The sequence below is a fragment of the Balaenoptera borealis genome (assembly GCF_965194805.1).
Source record: "Balaenoptera borealis genome assembly, chromosome: 14".
Taxonomy (NCBI): domain Eukaryota; kingdom Metazoa; phylum Chordata; class Mammalia; order Artiodactyla; family Balaenopteridae; genus Balaenoptera; species Balaenoptera borealis.
Genome location: NC_138875.1, coordinates 69785366 through 69801222, shown reverse-complemented (window position 1 = coordinate 69801222; position 15857 = coordinate 69785366). Strand labels below are relative to the sequence as shown.

The window sequence follows — 15857 nt, the reverse complement described above, 5'->3', positions numbered from 1 at the left end:
GAACTATATTCAGTATCTTGTAATAAGCTATAATGGAAAATAATCTGAAAAAATATATATATATAACTGAATCACTTGGCTGTACACTAGAAACTAACACAACATTGTAAATCAACTATACTTCAATTAAACAAACAAAAAACAAGGCAGTTTTTAAAGCTTTGGGTCTCTGCGCGGTGGTCCTGGGGCACAGTATGAAGCCCCCTTTTGAGGGTGCACTCTCCTGGTGGATATCAGCCTATTTTCTGGTCCTCTTTCCCCCCTGAGCAGGAAGGGCAGGAAATGCTGCAGGGACCTGGGTTTGGTCATTTGAGGTTTCAGTGTTTGCTGAGATGGGGAGGAGAGGGGCCCGCTGGCTCAAGGCCCCTGTGGGTGGGGCCTCTTCCCTGGGGGGCTGATCTTCTCAGCTGCCAAGACTGAACCACAACCGCCAGCAACAACAGCAGCTTCCGGTCCGGTCTGAGCGCTGACCGTGTGCCAGGCGCTGTGCTAAGCATTTTGCTTGCATTGTCGCCTGCCCTCTTCTCCCACACCCGGGAGGCCTCCATATTATCACCAGGTGCGGGGCCCACGGCTGGTGAGTGATGGGTGCCGGCCTCTGCGCTTACCCATTAGGCCACACTGCTGCCCTCTGACCCTGCAAGGGGGTTTCTTTGGGCAAAAAGAGAACTCAGCTCAGATTTAGACTCCCGTCGGGAGGCTGAGGAGGTGAGAGGGAGCACATGCATAAACACACACACACACACACACACACACACACACACACACACACACACACACACACACACACACCCAACCCGGGAGCAGGCCATGGGGTCTGGGAAACACAGCCCTTCTGGTGTGGATTCACTGACACATCCAGCCGGCCTAATCCAAACAGGAAATGCTGTTCTTCTAACAGCAAACAAACCTGGGTCGCAGCCTCCCTTCCCTGTGAACTGCCCCTGGAGCCTGTGCTAAGGACCTCTTCCCTCTGACTATGTCCCAAGGACAGTTTCCCTGGCTGGGGGTGGGGGGGTCCATAAAATTAGCCCTGCTTGCACACCAGCTTGTGTGAGCCCAGGTGCCCCAGTTGATCTGTACCCATGTCGTGCCCATTCTATAGGGGAGGGAGCAGCCCAAGAGGCCTGGGGGTACCCGGAGCCCCCAGGGGCCCAGTCAGCGCCAGCACCATCGCCATCGAAGCCTCTGCCCAGACAAAGGGCAGGGCCGGTGGGCCGGCCTTCCAGGTTAGGGAACAATGCCCGCTTTCTGTGCCTTTGATGTGGAGGCCTGGCCCTGCGGCCCCTCGCTGGGCCAGGGCGGGGATGCTGGGGGACCCGGAGAGCCTGCAGCTGCCCAGCTAAGTTATTTATGCTCCATGGAGCTGCCCTTCTCACCCAGTTCATTCCTTCCTCATGGAGCTGGGACTGGAGCTGGAAGGAGTGATGGGAGGAAGGAAGCTGTCGGAAAATCATAAATTAGGGCTCCGAGAGGGCTTTCCTGCCCTCCTCAGGAATCCTCAGGGGGAGAGACCGGCACCTTGGGTCAGGGGAGGACGACAGGGTGGCAGCCAGGGCACCTGTATTTGGAATTCGGACACCTGGATGTCTGCATGATCTACAGTGAGTCCCTTCTCTCTGGGCCTCAGTGCCCCCATCTGGAAACCGGGGGAGGGAGGGATACAAGACTTGGGGACTTTCCTGTGACTGTGCTTTGCTGACTGTGAAGAAATGGACAGATAAGAGGCCTTCTCCTTAACAATGTTTGTCCCACTTCCCTTCCTCTGGTTCCTTGCCCACAAATCCCCTCCTTTCTGCCCCCCATCTTTGCCCTACCTCCCTTCTTTGGGTATCCCTGGCTCTGCTTCTTTTTCCACATCTCTCCTCCTGCAAAAACAGACTAATGAGGTCTCCTTAGGCAACATCCACCTAGCTGGAGGGGGTAGAGGTTGGCTCATTTACACTAGAGTGTTAATGAATGTTGTTAAATGTTGGGGCCCAGTTAACAGGGATTCTTCCTCATTTAAACCCTAAATCACTAGTAGTGGGCTAGTAATCACTTCTAGGCTAGTAAGGGGGATGCTTGGTGACCAAGGGTCTAGGAACAAGGTCTGCCAAGTGAAAGGGCCTTCTGTGTAGGAAAATGTCCTCTTCCCGGCCACAGTGAGGTGAAACCCACCCCCTGCTGGACGCATCTGGAGTGGTGGCCACAAGTCCCTGTGGTTGAGATGGACCTGGCAGGCATGAAGGACAGGCAAGAGGAGCCATTCAGAGCGGAGACCCTGGAGCTGCCTGCCAGCCCTGCCAGTCCCAGGAGGTGCCTGCTGGGCCAGGAGCATGTGGGCCTGCCCCACCTGACACCCCCAGGATGAATGGGTTCCACTCTGAGGAAGTGATTCTGAGGAGGAAGAGGAGAGGGAGAGAGAAAGAGCCAGAGAGAGATATAGAGATATAGAGAGATACTCAGAAAGAGAGAAAGAGAGCCAGCAAGCTGGAGACAGAGGGAGAGATGTCAGCCAGAGAGATGTAGAGAGAGGCAGATGGAAAGACAGAGAGACAGAAAAAGAGACAGACAGACACAGAGAGAAGAGCACTTGGGGAAGAGGACCCCAGGTTGTCGGTCTCAGCTCCTGTGGGGACCGGGCAGAGGGGGCAGGACCAGGGTGCCAGCCCAGCACCATCCTCTGCACGACAGGCTCTGCCTCCCTCAGACCCACACTCCCACACCCCTAAGAGGCAGGAGCTGGTCCTTCTGCCATCTACTGCCCTTGCCTGGCACTGGCTGACCAATAGGCTCTGGGCTGCCTGCATTGGTATAAATTGTGCCTGGGAAGCCCTGTAAGGCAGATGGAGCTGCTGGACCCAGAAGAAATGGATTTCTAGCCCGTGGCTTGGCCCAGGGAGTCATAAGTGGATGGACAGCATGGGGGATGTGCACCCCTGGAGCACCTGGACTCCAGGCTCTCCCTGCCCTGCCCTCCTGTCCAGCCCTGCAGGGCCAAGCCTGGATCCTCTCCATCTGCCCACTCCTCGGCTCTGTCCCTTCCAGCCTCCCCACCCTCTATGGGACGTGGCTTCAGTCTCCTTGGTGGCTTCTCACCTCCTCTCTGACCCTTCCAGTCTTTTGGGATCTTTCCAAAGGTGACTGGAGGTATTTCCCTGTGAGGGAAACCTTCAGTGTCCCTGCTGCCCTCAGGGTGGGAACTGAATGTGGCCTGGCCTGCTCATCCTCCCTGTGTCCCAGACCCTGGGACACCAAAGAGAGTCTCTATCCTCCCAGCTAACCCTGTGCTCTCCAGCTGGACCGCAGGGGTTTCCCATCCCATCCCCTCTGCCTACCAATGCCCACTCCCCCTTCTGTCACAGCTCAGACATCACCCCCTCCCTGCCTCTAGGAAGGTGTCCCATACCCCCAGACTGGATCACATGTCCACTGGGCTTCTCCACTCACAGCGTTCTATGCAGGAGCCATCTGTTGATTTGTCTGATTCCCCTGATGGATCATAAATAGATGCTGGGCCCTTTCCGTAATCTTTCTAAGAGTACTAGGAAAACTACATACCCCAGAAGCCATAAAGGATACACTGGGTACATAAAAATTTCTGCATTGAAAAAGAATAATATGATTAACTGTGGAAAAAATTTTCAACATATCAATCAGAAAAAAAGACTAATTTCCTCCACATGTAAAGAGCTCTTACAAATCAATAACATCAATCAATGACCCAATAGAGAAATAGACAAAAGTTATGAACAGACAACTCAGAATGAAAAGGCATTCAATTTCACTCAAAAGAAAAAATTGCAGATGAAAACCACAATGAGATAGCACCTTCCAAAACTGATGGTAAGGACTTAAAATCTTTGAAAAAGTGAGTTGGCAAGGATGTGGAGAAAATGTCACTTCACATATGCCCTCTTTGGAGCACAGTTGGTAATATGTAATAGAAGGCAAAATGTGTCTTCCTTTGACCTAGTAATTCCACAGTGAGGAAGTTTCTTACATGTATATTTGCAAAGAACAGAAGGAAATTAACTGCAGTACTGTACGTAGTATCAAAAGACTGGAAACAACCTAAATGCTCCTTGCAGGAGACTAGTATATTAAGGTACACCCATCAGTGGAATGCTGTATTGCCAGTAAAAAGAACAGAGATAAGTGAAATGTGGCATACATATACGGTGGAATATTAGTCAGCCATTGAAAGGAACACAGTACTGATACATGCTCCAGCACGGATGAACCTTGAAAACATCATGCTGAGTGAAAGAAGCCAGACACAAAAGGCTACATATTGTATTTATATGAAATGTCTAGAATAGGCAAATCCCTAGAGACAAAAAATAGATTAGTGGTTGCCAGGGGCTGGGGGCAGGGGATGGGGAGTGACTGCTAGTGGGTATGGGGTTTCTTTTTTTTTTTTTTGGGGGGGGTTTCTTTTTGGGGTGATGAAAATGTTCTAAAATTAGTGGCGATGGTTACACAACTCTGAATATACTAAAAACCACTGAATTGTTCATACTAAAGAATGAGTTTTGTGGCATGTGAATTATATATACATATACATATAAAGCTAAGGCTTATATATATTTATATATATAAAGATGAGGTAGATTAGGGAACTTTTTTTTTTTTTTGGCTGCGTTGGGTCTTTGTTGCTGCGCATGGGCTTTTCTCTAGTTGCAGCGAGTGGGGGCTACTTTTCTTTGTGGTGGTTTCTCTTGTTGCAGAGCACAGACTATAGGCACATGGGCTTCAGTAGTTGTGGCACGCAGGCTCAGTAGTTGTGGCTCACGGGCTCTAGAGCGCAGGCTCAGTAGTTGTGGCAGGCGGGCTTAGTTGCTCCGTGGCATGTGGGATCTTCCTGGGCCAGGGCTCGAATGCATGTCCCCTGCATTGGCAGGCGGATTCTTAACCACTGCGCCACCAGGGAAGTCCCTAGATTATGGAACTTCTAAGATCAGTTGTTAAGTGAAAAAAGTAAGTGCAGCTGTGTGTAAAGGATGCTGCCATTGGGGGGAAATTGCAGGAATATCTACCCGTAAGTACTCAGATCATGCACTTACTTTCTTTAGAAGAATTCACAAGAAACTGCTAACTGGCTGCCTTTGGGAAGGTGAACTGAGGGACTGAGGGTGTTAGTTTTCACTGTGAATCCTTTTGCATGGTTTGAAAAATATTAATACCAAAAAGTATACATATTATATTCACCCTCTGCCCTAAGAATTAAATTCATGTGTGTGTGCGCCCGCGCATGCACACATATGAAATGGCAACTCTTACAATTCCAGCTCTGGAAGCTGCTATTGCCTGCATCCTGGGAGGGCCCCTGGGTGCTGGGGTGAAGTTTTGACATGGGTCTCCACCTCTGGGCAGGCAGAGGATCCACAAGGGCCAGGGCTGGATCAGGAGCTGCGCCTCTGAACCAGCTGTACCCTGGGAGGCGGCCCCTCCCTCCCCTCCCGGGAAGAACCCTGTGCCTCTGTCCTCAGCAGGCCTGGCCCAGGGATTCCGGTTACTCATGACACACCTGAGTGGAGGCTGTTCAGGGAGGTGATGGGGAGGTGGGGGCCCTGGCCAGAGGGAAGGACCTGGCAGAGAGCCAGGGCTGCCCCCCATGTCCACCCGCTGGAGCCAGGAGAAGCTGAAGTTGACTGTGTCCTCCCCTGATCCCAGGGAGGGAAGAAGAGGAAGAGAAGGGGAGAGAAGACAGAGATAGAGAAGAGGAGGGTGAGAGAGAGAGGGAGGATAAGAGAGAGAAAAAGAAAATGTTAGAGACAGAGATAAACATACAGAGACAGAGAGACTGAGCCCTGCCATCAGCAGGGAGGAGCTGGGCCTGACATGGAAAGAGGTGGGGCTCAGAGTAGCCACACAGGCAGACAGCGATGTGGAGAGAGCAGAGAGACCGCAGGAGGACAGGATGGTGGAGAGGAGCAGGGGGTGGGGGGTGGGCAGCAATGACCTGTCTTCTACTGAGTCAGCCCCAAGCCTTTATCTATGTGCCTGCAGACGGCATGCATTATCACAGCCACCCATGCAGAGGTATTCTGCCCAGGAAAGGGAGGCCAGGGAGGCTGATAAACTGCACAGCTAGTGACCACAGAGTGCGACTCAACATCTTGCTGCAGAGCCCTGGAGCAGGTGGTCGGGACAGTCCAGGTCCCAAATTGGCCCTGGGACACTGCACTGTGCCCAGCCCCCTCCTGATGGGGCCCGTTGGCCCATCTGGGCTGCTTGTGCCCTGCCCCGGTGGGACGTTCCCAGGAGCACAGCTGACCTGCTTAGACTCCTCCAGCAAGAAGGGCAGCCTGCTGTCAGGAAGGGGCTGACATTGTGGGGTCTGTAGCCCCAGCTTGGCCAGGAGGACGTTTCAATCCTGCCTGTATCTTCCTCACTGTGTGACCTTGGCCAAGTTGCTTCCCCTCTCTGAGCCTCAGTGTATTTGCCTGGAAAATGGGGATAGCAGCACTTGTCTCAGGCTAGGTTGCTAAGAGGAGACTTCAGATGAGCTCCTTATGCAGGGCCTGGCATATTCTGCTCAGGAAAAGGTACCCACGTGACTCTGAGGCATGGTGTATGTAGTTTGCAGAATGAGAAATCTGGGCAGCTCGGGAACCTGACAGACAGAAGAGTCAGTCTTTGGCAAAGAGAATATTGGGGAAGAATTTGGGGTTTTCTAAAGGCCCTTTGTTGCTACTAGTTGTTGCCTGACATTCTTCTATTGGCCAATCTCTTGGGCTAAAGCAAGGAAAACCCATGTTGAAATACAAAACTTTTCTCTAGGAGGGCTACTGTATTTGCTCAAGACTAGACTGCATAGTTTATTTACTGTCATCGTTACTGGCTTTGCTGGCCCAGGGATCCGGTTCTTTCTAAAACTGGGGATATGGGCTTCCCTGGTGGCACAGTGGTTGAGAGTCTGCCTGCCGATGCAGGGGACACGGATTCGAGCCCTGGTCCGGGAAGATCCCACATGCTGCAGAGCAACTAAGCCCGTGAGCCGCAACTACTGAGCCTGTGCGTCTGGAGCCTGTGCTCCGCAACGAGAGACCGCAACAGTGAGAGGCCCGCACACCGCGATGAAGAGTGGCCCCCGCTCGCTGCAACTGGAGAAAGCCCTCACACAGAAACGAAGACCCAACACAGCCAAAAATAATAAATAAATAAATAAATAAATAAATAAAAATTAATTTAAAAAAATAAATAAAACGGGATAGTTTTAGTTGTACTCTGCCTGCAATTAGGAAGCTCTGCCACTAGGTGGCGCCTTGGGTTTGTACTTGCACATTAATGAGTGGTTTTTTGTTTTTGTTTTTTTTTGCCCCCTCTGATTCACGCCTAGAAGTTACCTTTTGAGAAGAATAGATAGGGATACAGAGACAGTCTTTAGTTTGGTGGAAAAGAGTGCTGTGATCACTTAGCAATGTCTGCCCTGGGTGAAGGAGTGGAAAGCAGCAGCTTCTGTGCCAGGCATCCAGCCGCCTCTAGACTGTGCTTCTGAGTAGACAAGAATGTGTTTCTGTTTAATGATACTTTTTAGATTTAGATTTAAGTGGAAATCTTTAAAACACTTGATCATGAATATTAGAATTACTAATATCTGTTTAAGAAGGGATGCTTATAAGAATTATTTTTGTAATAACGAACATATAGTTTGGGAAAAGGTTTGCAGCAAGATATTTAAGAAAGCAAACATGAAGTTTCAGCCTTTCTTACCGGTCATGAATGGTTAAGAATTTCCATTTTTTCCCCACAATCGTTTTAAAGAGAGACACTTTTAATGCCTTTTCTTACCTGCTTTTTCCTATGTGCTCACAGGCAACTCTCATCCTTGGAGTTGAGATGTTCATAGCTTCCCTCAGGTCTGCGGCTGTCTGCTCACTCGGCCTCTGTCTCAGTGAGCCCATTCTTGGAAGAAACTATAAAAGAACAAAAAAGGCCTTTTTGGCTGCACTCTCCTTAAGAATTGCTGGGTTTTATAAAATCACTCTTTTTCATCAGTAATCCCTCAAAGCCTTCTTAGAATCTTTTTAGTGGTAAAACATTATAATAATATAATATCATTAAATTTTTTCAAAAAGAAAATAAATCACTTGTAATCCATCTATCTTGATGTAATGATTCCCTAGATGATTTTTGTTTGGGGTTTGGGCTTCCCTTCTTTTTAGTGCTTTTTTTTTTTGGCCAAAGAATGAGAAGTTCCAGCCCCATTGAAAATCTTTCCCCCATCTCCAGACAGCTGAAAATCTTCCTTCTTTCTTAGCTGTTAGCTAAACTCTTAGCTGTTTGTCCTTTGAAGTTAAAGCTGGTTTCATTTCTAATCTGCGCTGAATGGTTCTTTATTGATAGTCACAGGAGAGATCAGAGGAAGTTGAATACAAGGGCCAGGAGTTGTCACAGTTTCCACATACACAGCCTCCCGTTCACGATCCATATAAGTAAACAAGAGCAAAGGGATGTTTCCAGGGCAGGACACCAGATATCTTTGTTTGTAGGGATTATGGACGTGTCTGTATTTTCTTGTTTCTAATTTGTGGCTTTGGTGATCTCTCGTGTTTTGCATTTGTAATTTAAAATATAAATTATTTTTAATTAAGAAAAACACATTCACCACACTTAGGTATAGACCCAAGAGAAATGAAAACATATATCCACACAGAAACTTGCACACAAAGGTTCACAGCGTCACTATTCATCATAGCCCCAAAGTGGAAACAATCCAAATGTCCATCAGCTGATGAATGGATAAATAGTGGTCTATCCATATAACGGAATATTATTCAGGCAATAAAAAGGAATGCAGTGATGACACATGCTACAACGTGGCTGAATCTCGAAAACATCATGCTAAGTGAAAGAAACCAGACACAAAAGGCCACGTACTGTAAGATTCTATTGGTATGAAATGTCCAGAATAGGGAACTCCACGGAGACAGAGAGATTACTGGTTGCCTGAGGCTGGGGCTGGGGAAGGGGTGCAGTTGGAGGGAAATGGGTCATGACTGCTCATATGTATAGGATTTCTTTTTGGGATAATGAAAATGTTCTAAAGTTGACTGTAGTGATGATTGCACAATTCTGAATACACTGAAAACTATTGACTTGTACACTTTGGGTGAATTGTACGGTATGTAAATTATATATCAATAAAGCTATTATATAGGAAACACACATACATACATTCAAACAGAACTTAAGATTTTAAAGGTGGGAAAAAAGTGTTTCCCTAGACTCTGAGGAAGGAAGATGGGCCGGGGTGGGAGGTGGGAGGAAAGATCCAGCCATGTCTGACCTTCACGCTCCCCCAGACACACTGCAGGACGCCAGCTGTGCCCTGCAGCGGGTGGCGGCCATTCTGCAGTGAGCAGGATGGATGTGGGTGAGGTGGGCCCTGCTCGGGCCGAGCTCGTAGTCCGGAGAGCAAAGACAGGTGAACCCACGTTATAACCCCCTGGGACGACTCGTGACGGGGACAGGCTGTGGGAACTCAGGCCCCTGATTCACTTGTCAAGGGGAGTGCAGGAGAATCTCTCTAAACAGACTTGGTAGACAAGCAAAAGTCATCCAGGTGAAGCCCATGGGAAGAATCCCAGGCAGAGGGAGTGGCGGTAACTGCACAGGGGACGCCTGAAGGCAAGAGCACACGTGGACCCTTGCAGGAACCAAGGGCAGGTCAGTGTGGTGGGAACAGGGTGCGGGGAGGGGAGCAGGGAGATCCAAGGCCTAAGAGGTCAGCAGGACCCGGCCGAGGGAGCTTCCTGAGGCTCTGGGAGCCTGTGAGGCTTTAAGTTGGAAGGGACTGGGGTCTGGTCTCTGCTTCTGAAAGATTCCTCTGGCTGTGCGCGCTGGAGGCTGGGAGACGGGGTAGTTGCAGTGGCCCAGCTTGGATGATGGCAGCTGGGACTATAAGAAGGGGTTGAATGGTGACCCCCAAAACATATGTCCACATCCTGGAAGCTGTGAAGGTGTCCTTATTTGGAAAAGAGTCTCTGCAGATGTAATTAACGATTTTGAGATGACATCGTCCTGGATTACCTGGGTGAGCTCTAAATCCAAGGACAAATGTCCTTATAAAGGACACTGGAGGAGAGACAGAGAAGAGGAGGCCATGTGGAGACAGAGGCAGAGATCCGAGAGGGATGCAGCCACAAGCCAAGGAATGCCTGGAGCCACCAGAAGCTGCACGTGGCAGGGAAGGATCCCCCTCTAGAGGCTTCAGAGGGAGCCCTGCTGACATCTTGACTTCCGGCTTCCAGAAGTGTGAGAGAAAAAACTTCTGTTGTTTTAAGCCACCATGTCTATGGTCATTTGTTACAGCAGCCCCAGGACACGGATACAGGCAGGCACGTGGGGATGGAGAGAAGTCACCAGATCCGAAGACTTTTAGGAGGTAGAAATAACCTCCCCCTCACACCTCCTCTCCTGCCCGAATTCCCAGGCATTGCCTTTTACTCCAACTGCAATGATCTAAGCTTCATTCCTTCAACTGAGGGCTGTGTCACCCACCTGTGAAATGGGATGGTAACAGCTGCCCTGCAGCTAAGGATGGGGGAGTGTGTATGCCCAGTGCCTGGCACACGGCGAGCATTCAGTACATGCGATGATGGTTATAAATTCACAAAACCTTAGGGAGTACGTGAAATACTCTTTCACTTTGCAAACGTCCCCAACCCTCAGAACCTTCCCCACTGGCCTCCAGGGAGGCTGAGAGGAGTAAGAGTGTAGTGGAACAGAGTTATGGGTTGGATGGTGTCCCCCTAAAAGATGTTGAAGTCCCACCCCTTGAAATGTGACGTTATTTAGAAATAGAGTCTTTGTAGATGATCAAGTTAAGATGAGGTCATTGGGGTGGGTCCTCATCCACTACGGCCGTGTCCTTATGAAATGGGAAATTTGGACACAGAGACAGATGGAGGGAAGATGATGTGAAGACACAGGGAGAAGGCCACCTATGAGCCAAGGAATGTCTGAGGCCACCAGGAGGTGGAGAGAGCAATGGAAGAGATTCTCCCTCCCAACCCACAAAGGCACCTGCTGAGCCCTCAACTGCAGTCTCCCAGCCTCCGAGCTGTGACACAATAAGTGTGTTGTTTATACCCTCCAGTTGTGATACTTTGTTACTGTGGCCCCAGGGCACGAGCTCAGGTGAGGATGAGATGAGTCTCACGGTCGGAGGAAACTGGGCATTCCAGGGCCTGTAGGGGTACCTTGGGTTGGTGCCAACCCCTGTCGCCCACAACAATCACCGTCCAGGCCAGTGGCCAGGCTCGGCTGCCTCTCTGCCCCCCACCATCCCAGCAAGAGGGCACCAGGCACTTCCAGGACAGAAGTCTGGGATGCATTTGGAAACCCTGGAGGAGGGGTTTTCCAATTCGGCCCCATCCTGGTCAGCAGGGGAACCACCATCTGGATCCTGTCTGCAGCCCCTGGCAGGGGAATCAGAGCAGAGCTGTAGCAAGTAATCAGGGAAGGGCGGCTCCCTTTGCGGCCAGGGCTCCCTGTGGGAGACAGCAGGTCCTGCAGTCTGGCCCTGGGTCAAGCCCTGGCTCTACACTTACTTGCTGGGTGAACTCAGGCCACTCATGTCACCTCCCTCCTCTTTGTTTTCTTACCTATTAAATGAGAATAATAGTAGAAGTTACCTCCAAATGTTGCTGCCAGCATTCAGTGGGAGAATGGGAATAGCAGGATGCTTGATGAAGGGAAATTTTAGATATTTTTTTTAACTTAAAAAAATTGTAGGGCTTCCCTGGTGGCGCAGTGGTTGAGAATCCACCTGCCAGTGCAGGGGACACGGGTTCGATCCCTGGTCCAGGAAGATCCCACATGCCACGGAGCAACTAAGTCTGTGCACTACAACTACTGAGCCTGCGCTCTAGAGCCCACGTGCCACAACTACTGAGCCCATGTGCCACAACTACTGAAGCCTGTGCGCCTAGAGCCTGTGCTCCGCAACAAGAAAAGCTACCGCAATGAGAAGCCCGGGAACCGCAACAAAGAGTAGCCCTCACTCGCCTCAACCAGAGAAAAGCCCACGCGCAGCAACGAAGACCCAACGCAGACAGAAACAATAAATAAATAAAATAAAATAATAAAATACATAAATTTACCAAAAATATTGTGGCAAAATATACATCATTTAAATTTACCTTTTTAACCATTTTTAAGTGTATGGTTCAGTGGCATTAAGTACATTCATATTTGTTGTGCAACCGTCAGCACCATCCATCTCCAGAGCTCTTTTCATCTTGCAAAACTGAAACCCCATCCTCATTAAACACTAACTCCGCGTCCCTCCTCCCCTCCTGCCCCTGGCAACCACCACTCTACTTTCTGTCTCTATGAATTTGGCTGCTCTAGGGACCTCATATAAGTGGAATCATACAGTATTTGTCTTTTTGTGACTGGCTAACTTCACTCAGCATAATGTCCTCAAGGTTCATCCATGTTGCAGCATGTATCAGAATTTCCTTTAGATTTTATTTTCCACGAGAAGACTATTGTGAGCGGCTTGTGCGGTGGTGAGCTCCAGCCACCTTGGCAGGAGGTGCTGAGCAGCCCCTCTGCTCTAGGTAGGTGCCGTGGGCCCAGAGGAAGGAGGCCCTGGGATGGGTCTGCTCTCGGGGCTGCCTGTCTCCTGACCTCTCGCCTGGAGAGCTGGAAGGGGGCATTTTATTAGGGGGGCCAGAGCTCCTGACCCACTCCCTTGTGAGTTTCTAAAGTTTCTAGGAGGAGACCCCAGGGTTCCAGGGACCTGCACTGGACTGAGGGGAGGTGGGCACTGGTTCCCAGCCTGCCGGGGGCTGGGGTAGGGTGAGGAGATGGCTGGGTGCACACACATTATGTATATGAACCCATGTGAACTAAAAACGAGGATTGACTAAAATACTGAGGGGACCTAGGTTAATGTGGGGTGGCTCAGCCAGCGTCTGACCCAGGTCCTGGAAATCTCCTCTCAAGGGCTGCATCTGAGTTCAGGTTCTGCCATAAGTGCAGCCAGGCTGGACCCTGCCTGAAAGAATCCCGAGGTTTGGGCTTCCCTGGTGGCGCAGTGGTTGAGAATCTGCCTGCCAATGCAGGGGACATGGGTTCGAGCCCTGGTCTGGGAAGATCCCACATGCCGCGGAGCAACTAGGCCCGTGAGCCACAACTACTGAGCCTGCGCGTCTGGAGCCTGTGCTCCGCAACTAGAGAGGCCGCGATAGTGAGAGGCCCGCGCACCGTGATGAAGAGTGGCCTCCACTTGCCGCAACTAGAGAGAAAGCCCTCGCACAGAAACGGAGAACCAACACAGCCAAAAATTAATTAATTAATTAATTAATTAAAAAAAAAAAAAAAAAAAAAAGAATCCCGAGGTTCCCAGACATGGGATGGAGACCCTGGCCTCTGGGTCACCCTCCGCCTCATACATGGCTGCATTTCCATGGCTCCCTCCCAGCATGTAAATGGCCCTGGGCACCACTCCACAATGGAATGGTTCTTAGGTGGATGGTGGACTCAAAAGGCCTTGGAGTCATCCTTCTGCACAGCGATCTTCACTGTCCAGGTAGTAGGGGATGCAGTGGAAAATGCGACCAAGCATGGAGCCTGGAGGTTAGACAGACTTGGGCCACCACGGGCCTGAGCAAGGGTCCTCACCTCCCTTCACCAGCCACAGTCTCCTCACTTGTAAACTGGAGATAATAACAACTGTGTTCACCTGACAGGGTGGGCAAGGATTCGTGGGGTGATGTACAAAGTCCAGCCTGGGCCTGGTGCCTTATGAGGAAATGGCCCCGTTACCGTTAGGAGAGGGGACAGCTGCCTGGGCTGAATGTGCATTGGGACGCCCCCTTGGATGCTTTTTTTTCTTTTTGGATGTGTCAGCTCACTTTCTAGCCACTGGCCTCTTCTAGAAGTTGCACACAGATAAAAGGTCCCAGTTAATGAGGATTCTAGCTAAAGTTTTAAAATTCACAGCAAGCCCACTCCGCATAATAATGTATTAGAAACACAACAATCCTTTAATCTAGAAGGAACTAATTGCTGGCCTCAGAAATTCAGGGCACGCTGACAGAATCCTTAATTTCTTGAGTTGATGGTTTCAAAAAGCGACTGATTTTAGACTGGCTTCTCTCTACGTGTAAGTAAGACTCCCACAGTTCTGACAAAGGGCGAGATTGTCTCAATGCCTCACTCAGTAAGAATCACGTATGTGGGGTCTGAATTCATGTCAGCTCTGAATTTTTCCTGCTGGGTGGAACGTGGCCGACTTGAATCCCCAGGAGATTCAATGCTGGCTCTGTGGCCTGAGCATCCCGGGCCTGTACAGGGAATGGCCTCATTCGTCCCACACACAAGTTTGCTGAGTGGCCACTCGGAGCCCAAGTTCAGGTTCGGTGTTGGATATGCAGGAGCATATAAATAAAAAATCTTTGCCTAACCTAAGGTTGCAAAGATTTTCTTTTCCTATCTTTTCTTCTAGAAGTTTTATAGTTTTAGGTTTTACATTTAGGTTTATGATCTATTTTTGAGCTAATTTTTATATACAGTGCAAGGTGTGGATCAAAATTCTTTTTTTAAAAAAATTGCGTATGGATGCCGACATTAGTTTCTTGAGGATGCCATGACAAATTATCACATACTTGGTGGCTTAAAACAACTCTCTAACAGTTCTGGAGTTCAGAAGTCTGAAAGCAAAATGTTGGCAGGGCCGTGCTCCCTCAGGGCCTCTGTGAGAAAATCTCTTCCTCATATCTTGTAGCTTCTGGTGGCTGCCTGGCATTCCTTGGTCACATCACTCCCATCTCTGCCTCTGACTTCATACCACCTTCTCCTTGTATGTCTCTCCTCTGTGTGTCTCTTATAAACATACTTGTCATTGGATTTAGGGCCCACTCAGATAATCCAGGATGATCTTCTCATTTCATGATCCTTAATGTAATTACATCTGCAAAGACCATTTTTCCAAATAAGGTAACATTCAGAGGTTCTGGGAATTAGGATGTGGATGTATCTTGGGGGTGGAGGTTCAGCACACTATCATTGTTTTAGCGCCATTTGTTGAAAATATCAATACTACATTTTCTCTATGAAATTGCCTTTGCACCTTTGTTGAAAGTCAATTGACCATATACATACATGAGTCTATTTCTGGATTCTTTGTTCTGTTCCATTAAATCACTTGTCTATTTTTATACCAATGCCACATTGTCTTCATTGCTGTAGCTTTATAATATCTTGAAGTCATTTATTTAAGCCCTCCAACTTTGTTCTTTTTAAAAGTTGTTGAAAGGACTATTCTAAGTCCTTTGCATTTCCATGTAAATTTTAGAATCAGCTTGTCAATGTCTACCAAAAGGCCTGCTGGGATTTCGACTAGGATTATATTGAATCTGTAGATTGATTTATGACAAGTTTGACAATATTAAGTCTTTCGATCCACAAACATGGCATACTTTTCCACTTATTTAGACTTTTTAAATTTCTCGGAACAATGTTCTGTACAATGTTTCATACTTCCTGTTGTATTTATCCCTATTTCATATTTTTGTACTATTGTAAATAAATTTTTTTAAATTTCCAATTGTTTGTTGCTAGTAATACTATTGATTTTTGTATGTTGATCTTGTATCTTGCATCCTTATTATACTCACTTACTTGTTCTCATAGCTTTTTTGTAAATTCCATCAGATTTTCAATGTAGACATACATGTTATTTGCAAATAAAGGCAGTTTTCCCCCTTTCTCTCAAATACAGATGCCTTTTATTTCTTTTTCTTGCCAGATTATATTGGCTAGAACCTCTCGTACAATGCTGAATAGAACTGGTGAGAGTAGACAGGCCTGTCTTGTTCATGATCTTGGGGGAAAGTATTCAGTCTTCCGTCATT

General features: G+C 48.7%; 1 protein-coding gene across 9 annotated transcripts in view; it reads right to left on the bottom strand.

Moving 5' to 3' along the window:
* The window catches only part of LOC309611308 (kremen protein 1), a 145351-nt gene that overhangs the window by 43046 nt on the left and 86448 nt on the right, over positions 1–15857 (bottom strand). For 6 of the 9 annotated variants that reach the window (XR_014234441.1, XM_082355573.1, XM_082355572.1 and 3 more), the window contains exon 10: positions 7780–7904. Coding sequence is in view for 6 of the 9 variants with exons in the window: in XM_082355573.1 (XP_082211699.1) it covers positions 7780–7904 (125 nt within the window). In the remaining 3 variants the exon portion in view is untranslated. Of the gene's footprint in view, positions 1–7779; positions 7905–15857 lie in introns of those variants that run through there. The other 3 variants (XM_082355576.1, XR_014234442.1, XM_082355565.1) reach the window with 3 other exon arrangements.